We start from the raw sequence: 25,160 nt of genomic DNA, 5'->3' as shown, positions 1-25,160 counted from the left end.
TTTTTAATTGCCTAAAAACAGAAGTAAGGCTATATATAGTAAGGCATAAAAAGTGCAAAAAAATTTCAAACGCATTTCAATCTAAATATATATATCTTTTTGAAGTAAGACTATAGTAAGGCATAAGTTTGGAAATATTTTCAATTTTTTTTCTTTTTTTGAGGTAAGAGTATAGTAAGGCATAAAAACAGGCGAAAAAATTTCAAATGCCTCGAAATGGAGGAAAGACTATAGTAAGTCATAAGTTTGGAAACATTTTGAATTTTTTATTTAATTTTTTTTTTAGGTAAGACTATAGTAAAGCTTAAGTTTGGAAACATTTTTTATTTATTTATTTATTCATTTTTTGAGGTAAAAAAAAACAGGTGAAAATTTTGAATTGCCTAAAAACAGAAGTAAGGCTATAATAAGGCATAAAAAGTGCAAAAAAAATTCAAATGCATTTCAATCTTAATATCTATTTATATATATTAGAGGTAAGACTATAGTAAGGCATAAGTTTGGAAACATTTTGATTTTTTTTTTTTTTTTTGAGGTAAGTCTATAGTAAGGCATAAAAACAGGCGAAAAAATTTCAAACGCCTCAAAACGGAGGTAAGACTATAGTAAGGGCTAAAAACGGGCAAGTTTTTTTTTGCCTAAAAACAGAAGCCTATATCTTTTTGAGGTAAGACTATAGTTAGACATAAGTTTGGAAACATTTTCAATTTTTTTTTTTTTTGAGGACACTATAGTAAGGCATAAAAACGGGCGAAATTTTTTAATTGCGCCTAAAAATTTTGAATTTTTGTTTTTGAGGTAAGACTATAGTAAAGCATAAGTTTGGAAACATTTTCAATTTTTTTTTTTTTTGAGGTAAGACTATAGTAAGGCATAAAAACAGGCTCATTTTTATGCCTTACTTCGGTTTTGAACCGTTTTTTTGTGTTTTTATGCCTTACCTTTGATTTTAGATGTTTTAAATTTTTCTGTCCGTTTTAATGCTTTACTTACCTCCGTTTTTGGCGTTTTAATCTTTATTGCTCATTTTTATGCCTTCCCTGTGTTTTAGTGGTTCGCCCGACTGCCTCACAGCAAGAAGGTCTTGGGTTCAATTCCTGGGGTAGACACCAGGGTCCTTTCTGAGTGGAGTTTGCATGCTTCCTCCAAAATCATGACTGTAAGGTTGATTGGAGTCTCTAATTTGCCCGTAGGAGTGAATGTGAATATGAGTGTATGTGTTGCCCTGCGATGAACTGGCTCCCTGTCCAGGGTGTACCCCCGCCTAGCGCCCAGTGTGAGCCAGCAGTCTTCTTTGTGGTGACGAGATGAACCGGAGAGCGTCACATTGGTGTGACATTCATCAGCAGATGGAGAGAATCCTCAGAGAGAGACTTTACCTCCACTGCATAAAAAACTAAACACACTTTAAAACCATTTACAGTTTCTACATCAGTCACAAGACAACATGAGCACCATTTAAACCATTACAGCTGATCAGATTTATGTTAAATATATAACTTTTTACACTGTAAATAAACATGAGTCTTTCATGGTTGTTGTATATAATGTATGTGTATATACATACAGTACAAATGGAAACATATAGACCAAGGTGTCAAACATATTTTAGTTCAAGAGCCAAATATGAACCAGTTTGATCTCAAGTGGGCCGCAAATTTTAGGTGGACTATTGTTAAAAAATTGCAGGATTTTGGAAAAGTATTTTTTTTTCAACAATTTGCAATTAAAATTGACCAAAATGTAAATAAACAAAGAAAAATAATCTCCACCAGTAATTTTCAAAAGCTGACTCACAATTAAACAAATAAAAATGCAAATCAATAAATATCTAATATATACTGTATATATATATATATACACACACACAATTTTTATTTATTTTTTTAAGTGTTTCCTGTGAATATAAAACGTGTTTCTCATTTTTTTCTTACTGCAATAAACAGATAAACAACTTAAGGTTATTGAGTTTGTTTTTAAATGTAAGTTTTGCGTGTATTTGTATTTATTTTTCGACATAAATAAGCAGTAATAAACAGGTTGTATCAGGGATTCAGTAAAAACAAAGGTAATGCGACAGCAGAGACACAGATCTGAATTTGATTTTTATTAAAAACATTATTGCTAGTTACAGAATCCATCCATAAATGAGAATGTGCAACATTTAAGAGCCAAGGCAGAGATTAAGGTGAGCGACACGGTCTGATGTTACAGGCTCAGACCAATGCTTAACGCGCTTCTGTTGCTGTTTATTAAGACAAGAACTCAAAGCTCTCAATCAAACACGTAGAAAACAAACTGATTGCATAAAGCGGTTTTTTTTTTCACCCAAAAGCACCCGAAACAATTACACCCAAATCAATATATAAAAAAAAAACAAAACAACCTAAAGAAATACATAAACCCATTCAAACGAACAAATATTCTCTGGTATATATAAGTTTAAATGTGCTTTTATTCATCTGTTCCTGGCTTATCTAACAGGAAAGCTGTGATCTATGATGTCTCCGTGTGCCAACGTTTCCCACCACTAAACTTTATTTATTTTATTAAAAAACTGCGAAGGCAACGCTGAAGAAGGAAGATTCAGGAAAAATCAAAGAAAAAACACTTTTTTCTAACCCAGAACAGTGCTTTAAAGTATCTTTCTTTCAGGAAATCCAACTAGTACAGTCCTCATTAAGCTCCGAAACACATTTGGAACAAAGAGTGTCTCCAAAAAAATTCCGATTACACTTTCCACAGCTTAGCATTCCCAACTTTTAAGTAACATTAGCCGAGCTCTGCATTTTTGTTTGATTACAAGGGGAATCCAGCATCTGTTTGGCACAGAAAAGTGACGGGAAGGTGCGACCAAAACAAAAAAAATTATCATTTGTAGTGTTTGAACGTTTTAGTGCTTTTATCCATCTTCATCATTCCAAACTTTTCGTCCACGTGAGTAAAATTCGAGCTTGTCAAATTCGTAAAAAAACACCTCGTGCAAACAATCTAAAACATTTTAAACATCCAGAAACAGCTGTACATGGCACAACCGTGGGGTTTTTTAACCAATGCGGAAAAACGCAGCAGCAGCAGCCATGTGGAACGCCAGGACGGTTTAGGATGGATGAAGTGAGGCTCAATCAAATAAAGGAGAAACGTAAGGCTGAATAATTAGTGTTTGTAATGTGAGAACGCTCAGAGAAAGACGATTTTATCCCTGATTCCTGCAGAGCTGACGATCAATGATCTGTGTCCACAGCTCAGCGTTCCAGACTTTTAACCCAAATCAGCCGAGCTCTGCATTTATGTTCGATTACGAAACAAAAAGCAGCAGCAATTCAGAAAGAAAAGACCATGTTTGGCACAGAAACATAACGGGAAGACGCGACCAAAACAAGGAAATCACTTTGTAGTGTTTGAACGTTTTAGTAATTTTTCACCTATGTGAGCGGTCTAAAAAACACCTCGTGCACACTTTTTGTGAGTTTATGAGAACAGAACCATCCTGAAACAGCTGTAAATGGCACAACCGTTCGGTTTTTTAAACAGATGCGGAAAAACGCAGCAGCAGCCATGTGGAATGCCAGGACGGCTTTGGATGGATGAAGTGATCGAGGCTACAACGAGCAAATGAAGGAGAAATGTAAGGCTTGGTAATTAGTGTTTGTAATGTGGAGAACGCTCTGAAAAAGACGATCATTCATTCAGAACACAAGTTCCTGCTCCCATCATAATTTCTGCTCAGCGTTCCTGACCTTTTCCAACACGTGGGTGAACCAGGCTCTCCATCAACACATTTAGTCAGTTTATGAAGGAGGAAAAACACCAGAGGAGGAGCTGCACATGGCACATGGATGTGACCCAGAGAGAAAAAAAGAGTTTTCAGCGTTGCGTTCGGCCCGACCAATAGAAATCAGCGTTTTGTAGTGTACGTAGAAGCTTCTTTTCACTCACATGTACGGTGTACATTTTAGAACATCCCCAGGTCTCAGGAAAACCTCTGTCATGTATCAGACCAAACTGACTCATGACTCAGCAAAACTTCGGTCAAAAATGACAACGAAGCTCAAGCTTCAAAATAAAAGTCAGGACATAAAACATGATATGTTTTATTTTGAAGAAACCACAAATACACAAGACGTCATCCATATGTGCTGCTGCGGGTTTGATGGTAAGTTGAACGCTGTAATTTTCAATTTCTTTTTAAAGGTTAAGATGTATTAACGTTTCATTTATATGTATTTATTTATTAAACAATGCGTTAATATATCTTAACTTTCAGAAAATAAAAGGAAAGTACTGCTTTTCAACTTACTTTTCCATGTGTACTTCCAGTTCCTTCAAAATAAAACACCATGTCGTGTCTGACGACTTATTTTGAAGCCTGAGGCCATTTCATCTGAAGGAGGATTTGCTGAGTCATGAGTCAGTTTGGTTTGACCAATGACAGAGGTTTTTCTGATACCTGACAGCTCACTCTGAGGCCTGAGGATGTCCTAAATACAGTATGTAAAACGTACACGCGAGCAAAGTCCAGACAAGCCAGGCTGTCCAGTTACTCAGTTTTACACATTCATGAGGATACGAAGGAGAAAAACACTTTAAAGTCTCCCTAAAAGATCCAGAATAAGCTGTACCAATCATTTTTAACGTGTTGCCGCGTGGAATACTTAAAAAAACGCAGCAGCAAATCCGGACAGGAAGGAGAAGCTTTGGCACAGGAAGGAAAAGCGAGGGCGACCAACACAACAATAACAACAGAAGCCGACAAAAGAGGCACGAAAAGCCTGGAAACGATGGTGTTTGTAGTGTAAGTTATTGTGGAAAAAGGTGGGAATACTCGGGTTGAAGTTCTTCTATTACGGAGCAGGAAAACCGTGGTGAATCCCATCCAGTGGTTCCCAGTGCATTAGTGATCAGAGATCCACGGCGGTTTTCCAGGGAATGTAACAGAGCGAGCGAGCGAGAGAGCGAGAGAGAGAGAGACAGACGGTTGATTCCTATCGTCAGTTCAGCAGGGGCAGTAAGTGGGCGGGGCCTGTCGTCCACTGACGCACACAATCAGATTTTCTGCAAAACAAAAAAAAAATGTGAAAGTTTTAACCACGTTGAACTGGAAAAAAAGGGGAAAAATTCAACACGGGAGACGAAGAAAATAACACACAACATCATCACAGTCAATATATACTATATACATCATATATATTTATATATACACACAAATGCCTGATCATTGATATATTTATTGTTCCAGGTTTGATGATCCAGAGAACATAAAAACACATAAAAGATCAGTTTACCTGTGGGTGTATCAGTTCAACTGGTAATCATTATAAGTGGTGACACTTCACAGTCTTTGTTTATATTATCCTCCACCGCTCGTTCATCACAATACAAATAAAAACACAACGTGATGATCTGTCAGCGTAATTAGAAACCAGTCACACTGTAGCACGGTCACCAGTCAAACCCTAACACCAACAATAGGTACGAGCACTTAGCAGTTAGCAGTTTCACCAGTCAGTACAGGTTTACTGGTTACTGGTAATTATTGCACATGATTCTACCTTTAAGGTGATTCTTTTGGTTGCATATCAATCATTTTATTGCTTTTTGTGTGTATCAACAATCTGTGACTGAATGATTGTTAAGACTGGATGTGTTGTTGTCGTCCCGCCCGTGTGTGTGTGTGTGTGTGTGTGTGTGTGTGTGATAAAATAACAATGTGATCTGAAGCATGTTAATAGTGTAAATATGTTCTCCTGTTGGCCTCAAAATTGAGTGCTCGTACCAGCCGGTGTTAAGGTTCGATTAGTGATTGTGTTAACTTGTGACTGATTTTTCAGACATTGATCAATTGAACCTGTTGATGTTGTGGTTTGACAAGTGATCATGTTATTTTGTGACTGGTTTCACGAAAAATATATGGTGATACCAGTTGGTGTTGTGGTTTCATTAGTGACCATGTAATCTTGTGAATGGTTTGTCATACATAAGTTTGATTGAAACTGTTAGTGTTATGGTTGGACTAGTGATCATGTTGTCTTGTGACTGGTTTGTGAAAAAAATAGTGCTTATACCTGTTGGTGTTATGCATTGATTAGTGACCATGTTAGCTTTTTACTGGTTTCTGAAAAATAAATGCCCATACTCGTTGGTGTTATGATTTGATCAGTGATCATGTTATCTTGTAAACGGTTTGTCACACATTGGTTGATTGAAACTGTTAGTGTTATGGTTTGACTAGTGATCATGTTTATTTGTAAATGATTTGTGAAAAACTGAGAGCTCAAACCAGCTGGTGTTGTTATTTGATTAGTGATCATTTTATCTTGTGACAGATTTGTGACATTGACTGCTTGTACCAGCACATGTTATAGTTTGATAAGTGATCATGTTATCTTGTGGTAGATTTCTGGGTTTACACATTTTTTTGGCACATTTATAAAAAAAAAAACAAAAAAAAAAAAAAAAAAAACATTGAACCAGCAGGGGGAGCAAAGGAGCAGCGTGAAAACCATGAGCAGAGATTAGTATACTGTCACGAACACACACAGTCACAGGTTAGGCCGTGCAGGCGTTGGACACCACATACCATGCGCTCACATGCAGTGTGACACTGAGGGTGTGGCCTAACCATCGTAAGAGTCCAGCAGAGGCAAAGAGGGCTGTCTTCTGAAGCCGCCCTGAGAGTGAGTGAGAGAGAAAGAGAGACAGAGAGAGGAAGGGACCCACAGAGGAGAGAGAGATGCAGGCGGAGATGTTAGCTGAAGGCTACAGCAGTTAGTTGAAGGTTCACGCTGGATTTCACATGTCGAGCTGCTGCGGCGTCGACATGTGAAAGCGTGTTAGCGCTCGCCGTCCGTGGGTGTGCGTGGGAACGCGTCCATTCACACGCAACCAAACGCTGACATCAGCAGGGCTGAGGTGCTCGGCTCAGGAAAAGAGATGAGTTGTAGAGGAAGAGGAAACACAACTTACACACAGTGTTAGAGATGAAAAGGAAACATGGGAATATATCTGCATTCAACTCATTTCAACGTGTTTTATTCATTGATAAGAAACGTGTGATCAAACTTTCTTAACTGCTAAAAATTTAAGACGGCATCAACTTATAAAGAACACAAATCAAAAGCCTTTGGTTTTAGTTTAAATATCACTAGTCGATGGATAAACCTAAACTACACATTACAGATTTAAATTTCACAGTTTAAAAACGGGCCATAGAAAAGAAATGTCACGAAAATGTGCTTTCCTGTGTAATCGTGTGTTTTCTAATACATTTTTTATCAAATAAAAAGTTTAGCAGGGAAAAGCAGAAAAATGATAAATAAAACTGTCTGAATTAATGATAAATCACAAAAACAAAATAGTTTAAGAACAAAAAACTCATTATTAGTCTTCAAAAACATTTTTGCATTTTAAATAAGGCAAGGCATCATTTACGTCCTTTCTTAAAAGTTTTTTCAATACTAAGGTTCATTTTGTTTTATTTGTGAAGTCAAATTTGTAAGACTTTTATAATATTCTGTATTAATATTAAATCTCTTTAAAACTTGTTTTCAATTGTAAAACTATTGTTTCCCTTTAAATAGAATATAAAACAGCAAACTGTGAGAAAACACCTTCACAAAGTCTTTGTTTCGTTCATCTGATGTTATAAATTATTTAATAATCCCTTTTCTGTTATTTATCGACCGTAAAAGTTAAAAGTCGACATCATGGCATCCCTACGATAAATGTTATTTTTTTAAAAACTTTTTTCTTTACTTTAACATAAAAAAGTCAGCTGACTCAGCGCCCCCTAGTGGTTCATTTCCTGTAATGTGCAGAAGAATGAGCTGAAAATTAATGAATGCATTTATTTTGTTCGTAAACAAAGACCAAGCAAATGTTTATGGTTAAAAATATGATTTATGTAACGTGTGTGTGTCTTTACCTGAGCAGCTTCTTTGTCAGAAGGCTCCAGTGTTTTATCCACAGTGTTCTTCCTCCCACTTTGCTCCAGTGTGGAGTAAGCATCTGTAAAGCACCACAAACATTATTATTATCATCATTATTACACACATCACAAAGCACAGGCCATACACTGTGTTCATCTGCAGCTGGAAAAACAAAATAAACTATATTTAATATTTTAAGAAATGAAATCAAAATAATGATTTAATAGAAAATAAAATTAAAACCTTAAGATTTAAATATCAAATACTGTTTCATGTTAAAATATTTTTTTCTTGGAGTCATTTTAAAAATGACTCCATCAAATTTAAATTAACATCAAAAATAGACATTTCAAATTACAATAAATAGAAAATAAATAAAATAAATTACAATAAGTATTCAAATTCAAATTCAAATTAATTTAAATTAAAAATCGGTAAAGCTCCTGAATTGAAATTAATTACATTAATTATATTATTATTATGTTATCAATTATTTAAATCATTTAATGATGTAAAGACAAGCTTTAGTGTCACTAAAGCAAAAATTTAGCCTCAAATTCACTGACTTTTTTTCTTCAGAAAAAGACTTTTTTCTCAGCTTTTTGCTCAGAAACAGGCGTTTTGTGTGAAACTTACCTATATTCAACTGTAGATTATGGAAGAAGGAAACATACTAGAATTTTTTTTAAATGAAAGTAGAGTCTATTCTTTCAGAATACGGTTTCAGATTTTACATAGTCATAGTACAAAATATTCTGTCGGTCTTCAAAATTAGTCAAAATGCTCTAAAATGTCTGGCAGGAAGGGGGGGGGGGTGGGGGTTGCTGTTCTGAAAATGGCTGGCAGCCAATGAGTGAACATGTAAAGCACTTACAGGGATAAATATCCAAAATTAGCACAAAGATGAAAATCAATCGACAAAATCTTTTAAAATAAAAGAAAAGGAGGATTTAATCTTTGTAAGTACAATGTAATACATGCTGAAATAATGATATGATTTAAGATAAACAAATGTATATAAATAATGATAATAATAATTAATTAAAAATATTACCAAACAAAAAAGAGATAGATAAATAAAATCATAAATCAATAAATACATAATTAGATAACTTTAATAAAAAGATGAATAAATAAATTGTCAGTGCACTTCCTGGTGTCCGACTCACCTGGTCCCAAATCATTCATGGGAATCATTTCTCTGTCATTTTGTCCACCTGTGAATAACAAACATCAGCTCAGTAACTCCTTCCTGCCTCAGTCCTAGTGAGTGTTAGACTTCCTGCTGCTGACCTTTGTCTATGAGTGGCAGCGTGCTGTCCTCGTAGCCTCCGTTGGTGCGGTTGTTGCTGATTGGAGGGTTAAGGTTCACCATGAAGTCCGTCTTCTTCCAGCCGTCCTTCTCCAAAGTGCGTCTCAGCTCCTTGTAGCCCCACACCGTCTGCAGCACCAGGCCGGCACCACGCACCTCCCGCTCAGAGCGGTTCCTGATGTTCACAAAAGCACAAAGGAAACATCATCACCAACTCACAAACAGCTTGTTTCACAACACAACAACCAGGAAGTAATGTTTCATTTAGTCAGACAATTTTTTTCACTTTGATCTTCTGATATGTTTCGACTGTCAACTGCCAGTCTTCTTCAGAGGCTTTTGCTGATCGCTTTGATGTGTCCTTGATTTCTGCGTAATAATTCCCGCAAGGTTTTTTTTTGTCTTCAAAAACTCAGGAAATCAAAGATCCTGATCTTTGATGTCAGGAGATCAAAGTAAATTTCCTGAGAAAAAAAGTTGCCTGAATAAATGAAACCTCAGCATATTATTCAAAAAGAACTTGCTGGAATTATCCAGGAAGTAAACTTTTCCAACTCAATTCATAACAATGAGTCATTTCCACTTCTTTCATACCGTCCGTATGATGTTCTTCCTCATCTGGAAATCTATTTTCATGTCATGTTGCATGTTTTTATTTTGTGTCTTTGTGACACCTTTGTTGTGTGTTTTTGTTTTGCACATTTAAAAAAAACTTAATTTACTGTATTGTTGTTTATTTTGTGTTTTATTAGTTACTTTTTCATTTTTGTTGTTTTGTCGTTCAATGTCCTTTTGGTGTTTTTTGTGCAATTTGTTGTTGTTTTATTGTGTTTTTGGAGTCATGTTGCAGGATTATTACTGCAACAACACATCATCAGTAGGGTAAAACTAACCTGTCTAAACCCAGCTCATGTTCACTATTAGTGGGTGAACAATCACGAACGTGATTGTTCACCCACTAATAGTGTGTTCTAGTGTGTCTGACGTCATGTATTGTATATCCTGTTGTGTATCTTTCCAGGTGACGGATAAGGAAACTTCAAGATTAATCTTTGCTTTCCATGTATTGCAGACGGTAAATGTGTTGCCGTTCTCTGAGACTGAAGGAACTCCAAACCAGAGACCAGTGCCTTATGTTTGGTTAGCTTAGCACATAGTGACTAATCCCACCTGTTTGAGTTAGCCTAGCACATAGCGGTGTGGCTGATCATGGTCAAAGGGTAAAGTGGTTTGCAAAAGACTCACCCGTCTTTGTTGATGAGCACTAGTCTCTCGATTCCTTGCGAGGCCCGGAGCGTCTTGGCGGCTTCCAAACTGGAGCCGAGCACCTCGTGTAGCGTGCTCAGCACAGACACCACCGTCTCCTCCGATAGCGCTCGCACCGGCTGACTCTGACCACCACCAGGAAGGTCGGCCACCAGATGAGGCACCGCATGTTTCCCTGCAAACACCAGTGGGCTCAAACCTTCAATCCAAGCCAGGTCTTAATCCTATATCAGAAATCTGTCTTACAACTTAAATCTAAGTCAAGTCTCAATCAAATCTCATTAAATCCAATAGAAGTTTTGTCTTCCAGTACCAGACCAAGTCAAGTCGTAAGTCTATTGAGCTCTAGCCCAAGTCAAGACTCTAGTTTTTTAAATTCTAGACTTGAGTCTCAAGTCTTTTAAGTTCTAGATTTGAGTCTCAAGTTTTTTAAATTCTAGATTTGAGTCTCAAGTCTTTTCAATTCTAGACTTGAGTCTCAAGTCTTTTGAGTTTCAGCTTAAAACAGGTGGTCTTGTCTTTTAGATCAAGTACTGTACAAGTAAAATGTACTGTATCAGCAAAGACTGAATTGAATCCAAGTCAAGTTTCATCTTGTTATTGAACTCAAAATCAAGTCTCCGAACTTAAGATGAAGTGAAATCTTAATTCTCTCTGAAGCCTTGATTGTAGATCTTAAATACGAGTGAAGTCTCTTTCATTTTAAGTCTCTTATGGTGGTAGCTGTAAGTCTCACCTAGTAGGTCGCGGTTGCGTGCGTCGATGGCCAGGTTTCGCAGCGCTCCGGACATGGCTCGGACCACGCGGTCGTTACCGTGTGCGAGCAGCTCAGTCATCATCGGTAAACCCTTTTCCTGACGCAGTAAGGCTCGGATGTATCGACCATACTAAAACACACACATTACGGCTCGTTTAGATTCAAACATCCAGCTCGACAAAGCCTCCAGGATGACTTTGTTCCAAGTGAAAATTCCAGGAAAAACTTAAATCATTCAACATACAAGTCTGTGATTATCTGTGAATATTTCCACTGATATATGTTCTTAGAAGCGACAGATATATACGCAACTGAAGTACAAGAGTTAGACATATAAGGTGAGCAAAGACTACAACTAACAACACAATGAGGAAGAAATCAGAGGGATCTACAGAAAATACTTTTTCTACTCTGCAAGGTGAATTATTGTTGAAGGTGTTCAACAAACATATGATAACGTACAGTACAACTGTCTGTGTGGTAATAATCCACTAAAGCTGACAGCGTTTGTCTTTGTGACTTCAGTGAAGAATGTGTCACCTCAAATCCCACAGACAGGAGTGGCTGCAGTCAAAGAAGAAGCATTGTTTACATTCTCTAAGAGACACAAAGGTCCGCTCTGTCAGAGGAAGCTACAGACTGAAGGTGCTCACAGACCGATCGCATTTCACAACTATCACCATTTCAATCATTCATTCTTTAGCCCAGTGGTTCTCCACCTTTTCAGCTCACGACCCTCGAAATAAAGTTTCCAGAGACCGGGGACCCCCACTGTACCAGAAAGTGGTTGAACACAGACATGAACAATGAAGAACAGTCATGTGGAGACAGGGCCATTTATAAGGGGGAATAAAGGGGAGAGATTTTTGGGGTCCATCCATTAAGTCAGCAAAATGATGGTCCATTGTTCTATGAATCTGTGATAACCACATTTATTTATTCATCTGAATAATATCCACTGTTATCCAGGAACGTTTAGTAGTATATTAGTAGTAATCTTAAAGATGTAAATCCTTGTTTTAATCATAAATAAAATGGGTTGAAAATTACCAAAAGCGGTGGAAAAGGTGGTGAAATGAGATTTTAAAAACGACAAAAATTGGTTGAAAGTTGCAAATTAGAGTGCCAAAAAATAGACAGAAAAACAGGTAAAAAGGGTTCAAATTGTCAGTATTGGAACAATTAGTTTAAACTGGCAAATAATGGCATGGTGAATTGTGAATGGGGTTAAATTGGCAAAAATAAGCATTAAATATGGTGAAAAGAGGTTAAAAGTGTCGATAATGGGTTAACATATGCGTCACTAGGTGGGAAAAGTGGTGTAAAGAGTTCATAAGTGCCAAGATGTGCAGAAAAGGAATTGAAATGTGATAGAGAAGTGGCAGAAATGGGAGTAATGTAGCAAAAATGCATTAAAAAGAGCAAAAATATGACAAGAAAAAGTGATGAAACATGTTAAAATATGGCAAGTTTGGTGTAGTTGCAGAAAAAGGATAAAAATAAGCAAAAATTGTCAAACTGTTCAGAAAATATTCATAGTTTCCTAAAGACATCTGATGACGCCCTTCCAGTGTCTCGCAACCCCAAGGTTGAGAACCCCTGCTTTAGCCGACTACGGTTTGAAAACGAAGCCCTTAGTAATCAACCGTTGGATAAACAATGAGATCCAGGTTCAGCGTGACCTGGCGTCTGCGATCCAAACCTTTAAGGCTTACAAGCGGATCACAGAACACCAGGCAGCTCTAAATCTCAAAGCAGAACAAAAAAAGTGTGGATCACCCATTCATTCATTCATGTACATTAACGCTGAGACAAGCGTGTTTAATACTCGATGCAGGTTTGGATCTTCTTTAATAAAGCACAACTTACGGTCCAGCGTCCGGCGCACAGGTTCTGCACGGCTCCGGCTGAGGCTTCGAGGACGGTCGGGTTTTTGGACTCCTTCAGCAGAGACGTGTAGACTCGGACCACCTCGGGCTGGAAGAGCAGCTCATAGCCTGCAGTGACGGAGGATGGAGAAAGAAGTTTGTCAAGAATTCAGCCTCAAATTATACCATTTTATTTTCAGTTACATTATTTCCACAACCAAAGTACAATCTTCACTAATTTATCTCTCCTTTAAAGCATTTTTAAGATGACTTTGGATTAGAGACATTCATTTCTTTAAAGTCGCCACTTCTACTACCGGACAATAAGGACGTGTTGATTCACCACCAAGTTGATGACTTAACAATGTATATGTGTCACACCACTTTAAGTGTTTAAGAAAACCTTAAAAAAAAGGTATAGAAAAAAAAGTCTTCCAATAGTATATATTGTATTATATAATTGAAATACATTATTTATCATTTTGTTGACTAATGTGACTAAATCTTGTTTTCCATTAAAAAAAAAAATTGAATTTTTTTTTAAATTAAAAGTAAAAAACAAAAACAAAAAAAAAAAACACAGATGAGCAGATCGATCAATTTATAATTTTAAACTAAGTAAATAAAGTGAATAAATAATAAATAGTAAATAATTTTCCTCATTCATTTAATCAAAATATCATTTTAGATTTTATTAATCATAGTGACAGTGAGATAAAATTATTTGAAGTTTGTTGGCTTTTTTGGAAATTAAACGTACATTGAAATGCACATTCCTTTATTTTATTCTATAATTCTTTAATGTTGTTTGGCCCGCAGACAAAATATGTATTTAATTTAATCCCAGTTAAAACTACGAAATCTAAACGGGAACGTTGAATTAACTTTTACTTCTTCCACTTTGTCCCAAACCTTCAGACGTGATTAATGTCTTTTAATCCATTGATCGTCCAGCTTTAGCTTTAACTGTAGGAAAATACATCCCAACCTCTCCAGCAGAGTAAGTACCTTTAGCAGGCGTGGTCCTCTTAGGGATGTCGATCACATCCGCCGCAGCGTCCTCGTCTTTCTTTCCTGGAGGAAACATTAAAAGAATCAGTCGTGGAAAACAAACTAAAGACATCCAAACATAACGCGCTTCACGTTAGTGCTTCTCTCTCCTGATGTGGTTTGATGTTAGGGATGCAACATGACTCAATAACACAATTTAAACATAGACCCTACTTAGCCTGCACTGCCACGTGCTAAGCTAACCATGCTAACATGCGGGAGTGGACTCTGTTATGTTATGGATTTCTTTCGAATATTTACCGTCTACAGTACTTGGAACACAAGTTTCCTTACGGATCATTTAAAGAGACGGCATCATTTTGGTAATGTTTGGAAGTTATATGTAACGGCCGCTGCACAGACTGTCAACAAAAAGAGAAAAAAAGCATTGTTTATTGCAGTTCTCATATTTAATGCCTTGGGTTTGATTCCAGGAATTGATTTAAGACTGTTTTAAGTCTGAGTTTCCAAATGTTTGAGATTCAATGTAATCTATAACATGTTTCTAAAATGTTGCAATTTAAAAGATATACAGAAGTTTTTTTTTTTTGTTTTTTTTTAAATGACAGCATTTAGATGAATTATGAAACAACCACTGCACAGAATGTCAGAAACACTTGGTTTTTAATGCTTAAATGTTTTACTTTGAAATTTTTATAGACCTTTGGGTAAAAACATCAAAATAATTACACAATTCGGAAGGAATATGAAACGATCAACGCACAGACAGTCAGAAAAAGGCTGTGAAAAATGTAGAGAAGATGTTTTTTTACATTCAGAAATGTTCTCGTCTTATGATGATGTAATTACCTTATCCTGTTACCTGGTTTGGATTTGTACATTTAACTTTGACATGAACAGATCTATTCTTTTTCTCGCTGTCTTTTTTTTATAGGTAAATAATGCACTTTTATTTGATCATTGTCATTTTTAACACTAAAGCATTGAGGAAAATGAATAAAAACAATCACTTTCTCAACATTTATTTAAAAAAGTTGTGTTTCAAAAGTTCAAATAGATCAGTTATTGGATCCGTATCAGTGCAATACTAATTAGTACGTTTAATTCTGGGGGAACACAAAGGGAAAACACCAAACTACGGATGCAATTAAACAATAATTTGTTGTTTGTTAGTAAGAATGCATAAGTCTTGTCTTTATTAGCTCACAGGAGCTAAAGCAGGAGGCAGAGTGAAGTCACATGCAGAGGAAACGCTTACCTTTAGCAAACCACTCATCTGCAGCCCGACAGCACGGAGAAACAGAGGGATGGAGAAAGTCAGAGGAGGAGGAGGAGAGAGCATTTGATTATAAATAAAAAGGAAAAGCAGCCATAATGAAGCCACCCAGTTAATTAACCCTTTGTGTCTCACCGTGACTGAACAACACACAAACAGCAACAACATGCCAGCGACACAGAGCAAACGTAGGGATTTAATTCATCATCGTACACACACGCATCACAGACCCTGATGCTGTAATTACCAAATAACTGTGTGAATAAATTGCATTAATAATAGTTTTAATAACAAGAAAACAGTCATCAACATCCCCTGTCAGATTGGTTGTCACTCTAACTCACAACCTTTTCCTAAATGTCCTAAATCTAAGAACTTAGATGTATCCATATGAAAATATTATCACATCAGAATATAAAATTACTAACTATCTTAAACAATTTCTAAGAAAAGCTGTCCCCTTTGAAGATACCGCGAACAGAGTAAAAAAAAACAGCACAAGGGCAATAACTCCGGAAAAAATAAGTGCACACTTCTCATTTTGGAGTGTGGTTATTTTGTTTTAAAACCAAAAGAGAAATACAAAAGCAGATAAGCAGCGTGTTTCCCATTTTTTTTTTAAACTTTTGTTTGTGTGATATTTACGGGGATATTAGAGAGAGAACTGAAGTCCGCTGCACCTGGTTTCCCTCCCAAGGTCCTGGACCAGGTCTCCGCACACAACAGGACCGTTTAGGTTTTATTTCAGCAGTTTTCTGGTTCTGCTCATGTTTTCATTCAGTGTGTGGATGTTTTAGCTCGTAAAAATCTGCTCACGTTTCTGTCACGGTGCGGTGTTACGATCCAAATAGTATCCAAAAAAACTGGTGACTGACTATCAACTGTGAGGCTGGTGTGAGGAACAATAGATGTTAGAACTTCTACCATTTGACACTTTTGCAAAAACAATTACAGCTTTTTTGAAGGCAGTAAAATGTCAAAAGCAGCCGTCAACACACACAGAAGTTGATCACAAGAAACGAGGAGCACCAGTAGATTTATTACACCACCTCTGGTTCCACACATCATGTGCATGTTTTACGTAACATCCATTTTTTTGGTTTTGATTTAATTATGTATTAATAATGTTTCGATTCACCAGTAATGTGACTTCTGCGTTGCTTCTTTTTATGTCCGAACCGGGCTTGGCTTGGATTACATTCAATACTATCGGCTGAAAAAGGTGATAGTCAAACATTATCTGCCAATGATGATGTATTTATTTTTCCACACAATTTAAATGATATATAAAGAGGTAATAATGAGTAATTAATGTGGTAAATGATGCCCAGCTCCAATAATAACTATAATATGTTTTATTTATATATATATATATGTTTCTGGTGGGTTAAAAAACACATTGTGGAGTTAACGACAAGTCAATACTCCCAGTGAAACACAAACAGAGCAGCTACAGAAAGGACAAGGATTCACATTCCTGGGACACAGAGGCGTTTTGTGTGTGTGTGTGTGTGTGTGCGTGTGAGTATCAGTCTAGCTCAGGAGTCGGCAACTTTCGACATAAAAAGAGTCGTTTTAGCTCCTCCTACCAAACAAACAGAAGACTTAAAGCCACGAATCACTCAGTAATAATATATTATTAATATTATTGATAATTAACACACAGCAATTCATTTTATGACGAGCTGGTGTATACAAATACATGAAGACTATAGTATATCATCATTATTTAAGAATAAACAACAATGTTTAGCTGTTATCCTCAGCTTTGCTGGGTGCTGTTTAGCAGCAAATCTGTTAAAGATAAATTAGGGTTGAAATAGTTAAAACTGCACTTTTTTCATATACAGAAATGCTGGGATTTTTATGATCTGCTCAATAAAAAAAATATGCTAAATCTTACTTCCTTAGTGTTATCTTTACTGGGGAATAGCAGCACTCCATGTTATTTGACATTAAATGAAGGAGAACATCCACGCTGAGTCAGCAGTTAACACGGATTTATAATATCAATTTACTCGTGTTTCTCAGAATATTACATTTGGTCTAATTTAGTAATTGTTTTGTCTATTTTTGCTGTTGTTTCATGGTAAAAATGATAAATGGACTTGATTTATATAGCGCTTTATCACCACACTGAATCAGTCTCAAAGCGCTTTACACATCAGCTCATTCACCCAATCACTCTCACATTCGCACACCAATGGGACAGGACTGCCATGCAAGGCGCTAGTCGACCACTGGGAGCAACTTAGGGTTCAGTGTCTTGCCCAAGGACACTTCGACACATAGTCAGGTACTGGGATCGAACCCCAACCTCTCGATCAGAAGACGACCCACTACCACCTGAGCCATGGTCGCACTTTTGCTGTTTTCATTTTGTGGTTGACGTGTTTTTGGTCTGATTATTCTATTTAGTTTGGTGTCATTTTCTACTTTTTTGCAGTCATATTGTATCTTTTTGTGTTTTTTTTGTTGATTTTGTTGGAATTTTATACATTTTTGCTGTTATTTTGTATGTTATTTGTCTGTTTGTTATGTTTTTGTGTAATAGTTTTGTCTTATTTTGCTGTTGTTTCATGACTTTTTAAATGTACATAATTTTGTGGTTGTTGTGTGTTTTTGGTAAAAAAAATTTTTAACCTTTTTGTAGCTTTTCTTTTTTGCTGGAGTTTTGTGAATTTTTGCTGTTATTTCATATCTTATGTTTCTTTATTGTCATGTGTTTTTTGTGTTTTTGTCTTGTTTAATTCTGCTGTCACCACCGGTTGATGTCACACAGATTGTGTCTCAGTGTTACTCCATGAGCAAACTAGTCAATACTCAACAGTAGGGGTTGCTGTGCTTTCTTGTACGAGCCCCACGCTAACGATGACATCACACACACGTTGCTGTTGGAGCGTGAGGTCGTCTCTAGTGAAACCTACCTTTGCCTTTACGGGAGCTGAAGCAGCCGCCCTTCTGGCTGGAGGGGGCGGGGCCTTGATTGATGGGCACGGCCTCCTGGTAGCGTTCGAAGTTTGGGATTTCACGATGCACGTGATATGACAAGTTCCTCAGCAGGCAAACGCTGTTCTCTATTAGCTGTGGAATAAATAAGAATCTCATTAAAATACTATTAAATAGGAGCTGGTAGGTGTTTGTTTTCAGTTTCATCATTATAGGTGAATTTTAGGCTAGAAAACCTATGATATTTACTTAACACGATTCACTAAGGTTATACAAATATTTAAAATAATAAAATTGAATAAATTAAAAAAAACCCTTTCATTTTATTATTTAGTTTTATTTAATCATTAAAAATGAATGTTTATTTTGATTATGTATTATAAATCTTTATATTACCGCACTATTTATAACACTTCAATACAATTATTACATTTATTGGATTTAATACAGAAAATATAGAATAATATTTCTTACTCATGATTATGTAAAAGTAAGTAGAATTTAAAAGAATATATAATAGTATTTCTTACTCATTATTATGTAAAAATAGAATAAAAAATGAATATTTATTATTCATTATTATATTAATTTTTTTTAAAGAATATATAATATTATTTATTACCCATTATGTAAAAAAAAATATTTTAAAAGAATATATATAATAATATTTGTTAGTCATTATTATAAAAAAATAGAATAAAAACTTAAACTACTATTTTTTTTAATATTTATTACTCATGTCAAAAAATAATTTAAAAGAATATATAATGTGTTACTCATTATGTAAAAAAAAAATAATTAAAAAGAATATATAATGATATTTATTACTCATTATTATGTAAAAAATAGAATTTAAAAGGATATATAATGATATTTAGTACTAAAAAAAAGAATTGAAAAGAACAATTATTCATGTTTAAATCGGACCTTGTTGTCCACATCTTTGAGGTCGATCTGCGACTGCACAATGTACATGAGTGAGTCGACCAATCCTGTGCACTCCCTCAGCTTCCTCCTGGCCTCGCTTCGTTCTGAACTCACGTTTCTTTAGTGGAAGAACAAAACAAAGGAGGGATTTCAAAGTGATGACAAAACACTCACTGGAACACAGTTGTTCCAGTGAAACTCCAGTTCAGTGTGCTGGTTTTACTGGATCAGGTTACAGAATGAAGCTCACAGGTCTGACTGAACTGTGGATGGAAAACTGACACCAGCTTTAAACAGAAAAGAAGTAAAATGAGCTTTAAATCTTTATTATTCCTTCTTTCCTCTGTGACAACCGACTGGTTTTCCTCTACAAACAACAAAAACTTGCCTTAGAAGAATATTAAAAAGCTAAGATTTTTAAGATGAAGTTTATTCAAAAAGTAAAGTTGTATTTGTCACCAGGATCAAGTTTATCAGAAAACCATTAATAATGTGAAGTGAATGACTGGAGGATTCTTTAATCACGTGTGCAGTGGAGAGGAATGCAAAGATGATAAAAGCACAGGTCTGAACACAGTGTGAGTCAATGCTGTGAACAATCACTCACAGATCTACAGTGCAGAGCCTTTAAAAAGAAAGGCTGGTTTATTTGTAAAGAAACCATTGTCACACACACACACACACACGCACACACATGCACATGGTGGCTCACAGTGCTTTAAAGAAAAACATCACAAAAGTTGAACAACAAACAAATCACAGAAAAGAAAGATATTAATAACATTTAACTGAATTCATTGCATTAAAACACTGTTTTAGTAAAAACAAAGCTCAGCTAAATGTCCCACAAAACATTCAAAACAAATGTCAATAATTCATAATTGTGTTTTCCTGTCCTTTGTCAGACGTATAAAGAATAGATCTGTTCCTGTCCTTTGTTACAGACGTATAAAGAATAAATTGGTTCCTGCCCTTTGTCACAGACGTATAAAGAAAAGAGTTGTTCCTGTCCTACATTACAGATGTAAAAGAATAAATCTGATCATGTTGTACGTTACAGACATATAAAAAATAGAGCTGTTCCTACCCTTTGTTACATACATATACAGAAGAGATCAGTCCCCGTCCTACATTACAAACATATAGGAATAGATCTGATCCTGTTCTTTATCACAGACGCATAAAGAATAGATCTGATCCTGTCCTACGTTACAGATGTATAAAGAATAGATATGTTCTTGTCCTGTTATAAATGTGTAAAGTATAGATCTGATCCTGTCCTACGTTACAGACGTATACAGAATAGATATGTTCCCGTCCTACATCACAAACGTATAAAGAATAGATTTGATCCTGTCCTACGTTACAGACGTATAAAGGATAGATCTGATCCTGTCCTACATTACAGATATATAAAAAACAAATTTGTTCCTAAATGTGCTGTGCAGTGTTTGCTTCTGTTTACCGTAGACATCCGGCCGTGTTGGTCAGAGCCGTCTCCCACTCCAGGTGTCGGGGTTTGCAGTTTTCCTCTCCGCCTCCGGCTCCGTTGCTCCCTCGTTCCCAGCCCGAGTGAGGAACTATCACCTCGTCAGAGAGAGCGTGCAGAGCGTGATCCACGATTTCCATTTTCACAGAGTCGTGAGACGACAAGTTCCAGAGTGTGCCTGCAAAAAAAGAGAGCAGAAACTTATTTATTTACCAAACCAGTGGTTCTCAACCTTTTAAGCACACGACCCCCAAGATAAAGGTTCCATAGAGTGGGGACCCCCACTGTGGCTGAAGGTGGTTGAACACAGGCATGAATAGTGAAGAACAGTCATGGGGTCCATCCATAAAGTCAGCAAAATGATGGTCCATTGTTCTATGAATCTGTGATAACCACATTTATTTATTCATTTGAATAATATCCACTGTTATCCAGGAACGTTTAGTATTATTTCAGCCATAGTATATAGTCATCTTAGATCAAGATGTAAATCCTTGTGTTAATCAGAAAAAAAATTCGCAAAAAGGCATTGAAATTTGATGAAGAAGTGTCAGAAATGGGAGTAATGTAATAAAAATGCATTTAAAAGAGCAAAAATAGGCTCAAATTGTTCAGAAAATATTCTTCGTTTCTTAAAGGCATCTGGTAACCCCCTTCCAGTGTTTCATGAGCCTAAATGGGGTCCCGAACCCAAGGTTGAGAACATAAACAAGAAATCAGAACCTGGTTAAAGCTATTAGACCAGGATTCTTCAACCCGAGACTCCCAAGCCACGTGTGGCTCTTTAGCTGCTCTGCTGATGTGCCAATTATTGATGAAACAGGACATTAGACTTGTGTTTGATGATTTGACATTTTTAATGCTACAAAAGACTTGATTTTAATTGGATATGTCACTGTGAAGCATCACACAGACACTTGGTCGCTGCATCATGTTGAGTTTAATGTCCGTAGGAATTTCTGTCGCTTCTTAACCTCACACAATGTGCTTTTCTGTGAAGCTGTTCCTCCTTGTTTAAAGTTAGCCCGCTAACATAATATAAACAAGTATAGGATAAACTACATATATCCTATAATTGGTGCATTAACATCTACTCAAAAAGCAGAATTGGACATGCAACATTGGATTTGACAGTTTAGACTTGGTTTAGTTTATTGTTTAGAGCTTGTGTCTAACCTGTGATGATGTCCGTCAGGTCCTGGTCTCTGATCTTTCTCAGCAGTCGGATCAACGCCGGAACGCCGTCACAGTTCTTGATGGCAATCTTGTTGTCTGGATCTTTGCCGTATGAGATGTTCTTCAGGGCTCCACAGGCTGCGTAGTGAACCTGTGAACACAAAGGTACGCTCAGCATCGACTCCTCGTGCAAAAACAAGGAGGCTCATCTGTTTAGTTTCACAAGTCATCACTGAGAACTAGAGAATTAAACCACTTCCCGCTGCTCACGCTACAACGTTGTTTGTCGTCAAATTCCACATTTTTTCCAAATTCCGTCTTAGGGTTTACTAGGGGTGAGTATTGGCAAGGATGTTGCAATACGATACGTATGGCGATACGTGGGTTATGATATTATCGCGACATATCGCAATATTCTACCCAGTTAATATCAAAATTAAACGTAGAGATGAAAAATCAGAAGATATTGATCATTCAGAGTATAAATTGAGTCAAAACTATTTCCTTCAAAACATCCTATTTATTATTTATTATTAGTGTTTTTGCACATTTTCACTGAAAAAAATGCAGTGTTACACACTGCCATTATAAAATAAAGTGCAACAAGTTTCTTTTCACTGAAACTACTATGTAGAAGTCTCAAAGTAACCATGACAACATAATGACGGCATTGTAACAACTGTAAGTGAGAACATTAAGGATAAATCTAAATAAAGATAGTTACTGACAATGCACAAAAATAAGAAAAAATAATGTATCCCATTGTATCAGTTTAAACACTGATCTGAACAGATTATATGAAAAAAAAAAATGTCTGTGCATACATAAATAAAATATATAATAAAATAAATAAAAAAAATCGATTTAAAAATGGCACCCAAAAAAATCACAATATATCGTGAAATCATCAATAACAGAAAATAACTGAGAAGCACTGGTCAAACCGTGACACATACAGTAGCTAGAAATTTTGATCGGGATGATCAGAGTTGTGGACATATTCTGTCTGTCTGTAACACTTCCTAAACATTCAATCACTTGTTTTCCTGTTAAAAACTGTGTGTAAATATGTAAAAAAAAAAAAAAAAATGGAAAAGAATTAATAAAGACAGTAAAAGAGAAAAAATTAGGTTCTCCGTCAGATTTATTTTTACGTTTTTACTGTTTTGTGGAAAAATCGGAGGCCCGACTTCAGCGAATCACCGTTGAGACATTCTTTACGATGACTCCAGGACGACCAAGAAGATTTTCAAACAAAAAACATCAGTAAAGTTGGTTTTCTGCTAATTAAAAAGACACATTTAGCACAATGGTGTTCATCTGCAGGATTGGACCTGAGTTTATGTTCCTTTTCCCTCAGATCCTCAGATTTAAAGGCTTTTCAGTCCAAGAAACAACAACAAACAAGCCACAGCCCATAATCCTGCTGTTCTGCTGTAGCAGTGATAGCATCAGGAAACACACCCACCTCTCTGTTTGGATTGTCCAACATAGAAACCAGGGCTGGGATCCCTTTCATACGACGCACATCAGTCTTCACCTGCAACACGCACACAAGCACGCACACACACACGAACACACACAGGTCAGACTGCTAACAAAGAAGCAGGACAAGTTTATAAACAGATCTATAATCAGAAAGATGTGGAAAAGAGCAGCTGAGGACAAAGGAACAAGAATCAAACAAGAGTAAAACAGTATAAAGATGAGCATAATCAAACATGTTCTTCAATCAATCAATAAAATTTTATTTTTATTGCTTTTCAGGCAAAAAGAATGCAGCTCAAAATGCATTACAAGGTTTAAAAATGGCTAAAGTGTAGCTCAGTCTGTTTATTTATTTGAAATATATACTGTACATACAGTATACATTCTATAAATATAAAATTATTTATTTGAGAAAAAATATTTTTGGTAAATATAGAAAATTATTAATGAAAAAGGAAATATAACATTACATATCATTTAAATGTATTTGCTTTATATACTATACATATAAATAAATATAAATTAATAATAATAATGGTATATTCACAATAAATGTAAAATATTACATATACTGTAAATACAATGTAATATAAAAATAGTCGTACTCAAATGACAAAATACTGTAATGTAAAATTACATTCATATAATAAACAAATTAACATTGAGCAAAAGTGCTATTAGGTAGTATGAGTAAATAAATAATAATATAAAATGAATAAATATGTTTTTGTCACTATAACAAAGATATAAAGATATAAAATACAGTACATGTATAGAATACATGTAAACGCTATAAATAAACTATAATAATAAGTATAGATAAATAGCAGGCTGTTCAGTGTAATATGACTGGCTATGACTGTTATTTACTCCCACCTTGTCGTTCTTGTAGGTGAGGTGCTGCAGGTACGCGGCGGCGTTGCTCTTCACTGGGTCCAACCTGTAGTTGAGCATGGCGATGACCTCGGGCAGCTCAGGCTGACGCCAGCCGCCGGGTCCTGGCCCTTTCCTCAGGGTGCTGTCCAACGACGCCATGCTGCCACGCTCGCCCTGAGCCAGAGGAGCCCCGCCCCCCCAGTAGTACATGTCAGCGGGGCCGCTCATGTCTCCGTCCAGTGTGCCCTCGTAGCTCCTGCAGTCAGAGGACCACACCACAACCACATGACACGGCATTTCTAATCAGGTTTCATCATCAAACAAAAGTTTAAAATGCCTGATTGTTGGATTAATGGTTAAAAAGAAGCTTTTTCCAAACAATGATCAGTGAATTCTAGGGTTGTAACAAAATAATTAACTCACGATACGAAATATGATATAATAATACATTTTATTTTAAAATCAGCGCCTTTCAGGTCAACCAAGGTCACTTTACAGTGCATAAAAAAACCACAACAGTACATAGTATAAAACCACAGTAACAGTGAAGCTAAAACACAGAGACAGAGCAGTGGTGGTCAGGTGGGAAATGCTGTTTTAAATAAGTGGGTTTTGAGTCCAGCTTTGAATTGTGAGAATGAGTCCATGTTCCTGAGTTCCAAAGAGTGTTGATTTTGTACCAATGACGAGAACCTCTGTTTTGTCACTGTTTAGTTTTGGGAAATTAAGATTTAACCAAGACTTAACTTCTGTGATGCAGTCGGTAAGTGATTAGGGGGGTAGAGCTGGGTGTCATCTGCGTAACAGTGAAAGTGGATACCATGTTTACAGAAGAGA

At 36.2% G+C, this 25,160-nt stretch overlaps 1 protein-coding gene across 7 annotated transcripts in view; it reads right to left on the bottom strand.

The window, feature by feature from the left end:
- Positions 1-2,088: 2,088 nt before the first annotated feature.
- Positions 2,089-25,160, bottom strand: part of ctnnd1 (catenin (cadherin-associated protein), delta 1) — a 60,929-nt gene continuing 37,857 nt past the window's right edge. For 3 of the 7 annotated variants that reach the window (XM_028460202.1, XM_028460117.1, XM_028459786.1), the window contains 16 exons: positions 24,324-24,579; positions 23,428-23,499; positions 21,960-22,110; positions 20,760-20,961; positions 19,295-19,412; positions 18,346-18,502; positions 15,401-15,418; positions 14,140-14,205; positions 13,133-13,260; positions 11,243-11,393; positions 10,486-10,681; positions 9,222-9,415; positions 9,098-9,145; positions 7,925-8,007; positions 6,623-6,671; positions 4,997-5,055 (listed from right to left, as the gene is read on the bottom strand). In XM_028460202.1, coding sequence (XP_028316003.1) covers positions 4,997-5,055; positions 6,623-6,671; positions 7,925-8,007; positions 9,098-9,145; positions 9,222-9,415; positions 10,486-10,681; positions 11,243-11,393; positions 13,133-13,260; positions 14,140-14,205; positions 15,401-15,418; positions 18,346-18,502; positions 19,295-19,412; positions 20,760-20,961; positions 21,960-22,110; positions 23,428-23,499; positions 24,324-24,579 — 1,948 coding nt within the window. Of the gene's footprint in view, positions 5,056-6,580; positions 6,672-7,924; positions 8,008-9,097; positions 9,146-9,221; positions 9,416-10,485; positions 10,682-11,242; positions 11,394-13,132; positions 13,261-14,139; positions 14,206-15,400; positions 15,419-18,345; positions 18,503-19,294; positions 19,413-20,759; positions 20,962-21,959; positions 22,111-23,427; positions 23,500-24,323; positions 24,580-25,160 lie in introns of all 7 variants that reach the window. The other 4 variants (XM_028459957.1, XM_028459707.1, XM_028460035.1 and 1 more) reach the window with 4 other exon arrangements.

This window comes from Gouania willdenowi, chromosome 1, assembly GCF_900634775.1.
Source record: "Gouania willdenowi chromosome 1, fGouWil2.1, whole genome shotgun sequence".
NCBI lineage: Eukaryota > Metazoa > Chordata > Actinopteri > Blenniiformes > Gobiesocidae > Gouania > Gouania willdenowi.
This window is presented reverse-complemented; position numbering and strand designations above follow the sequence as displayed.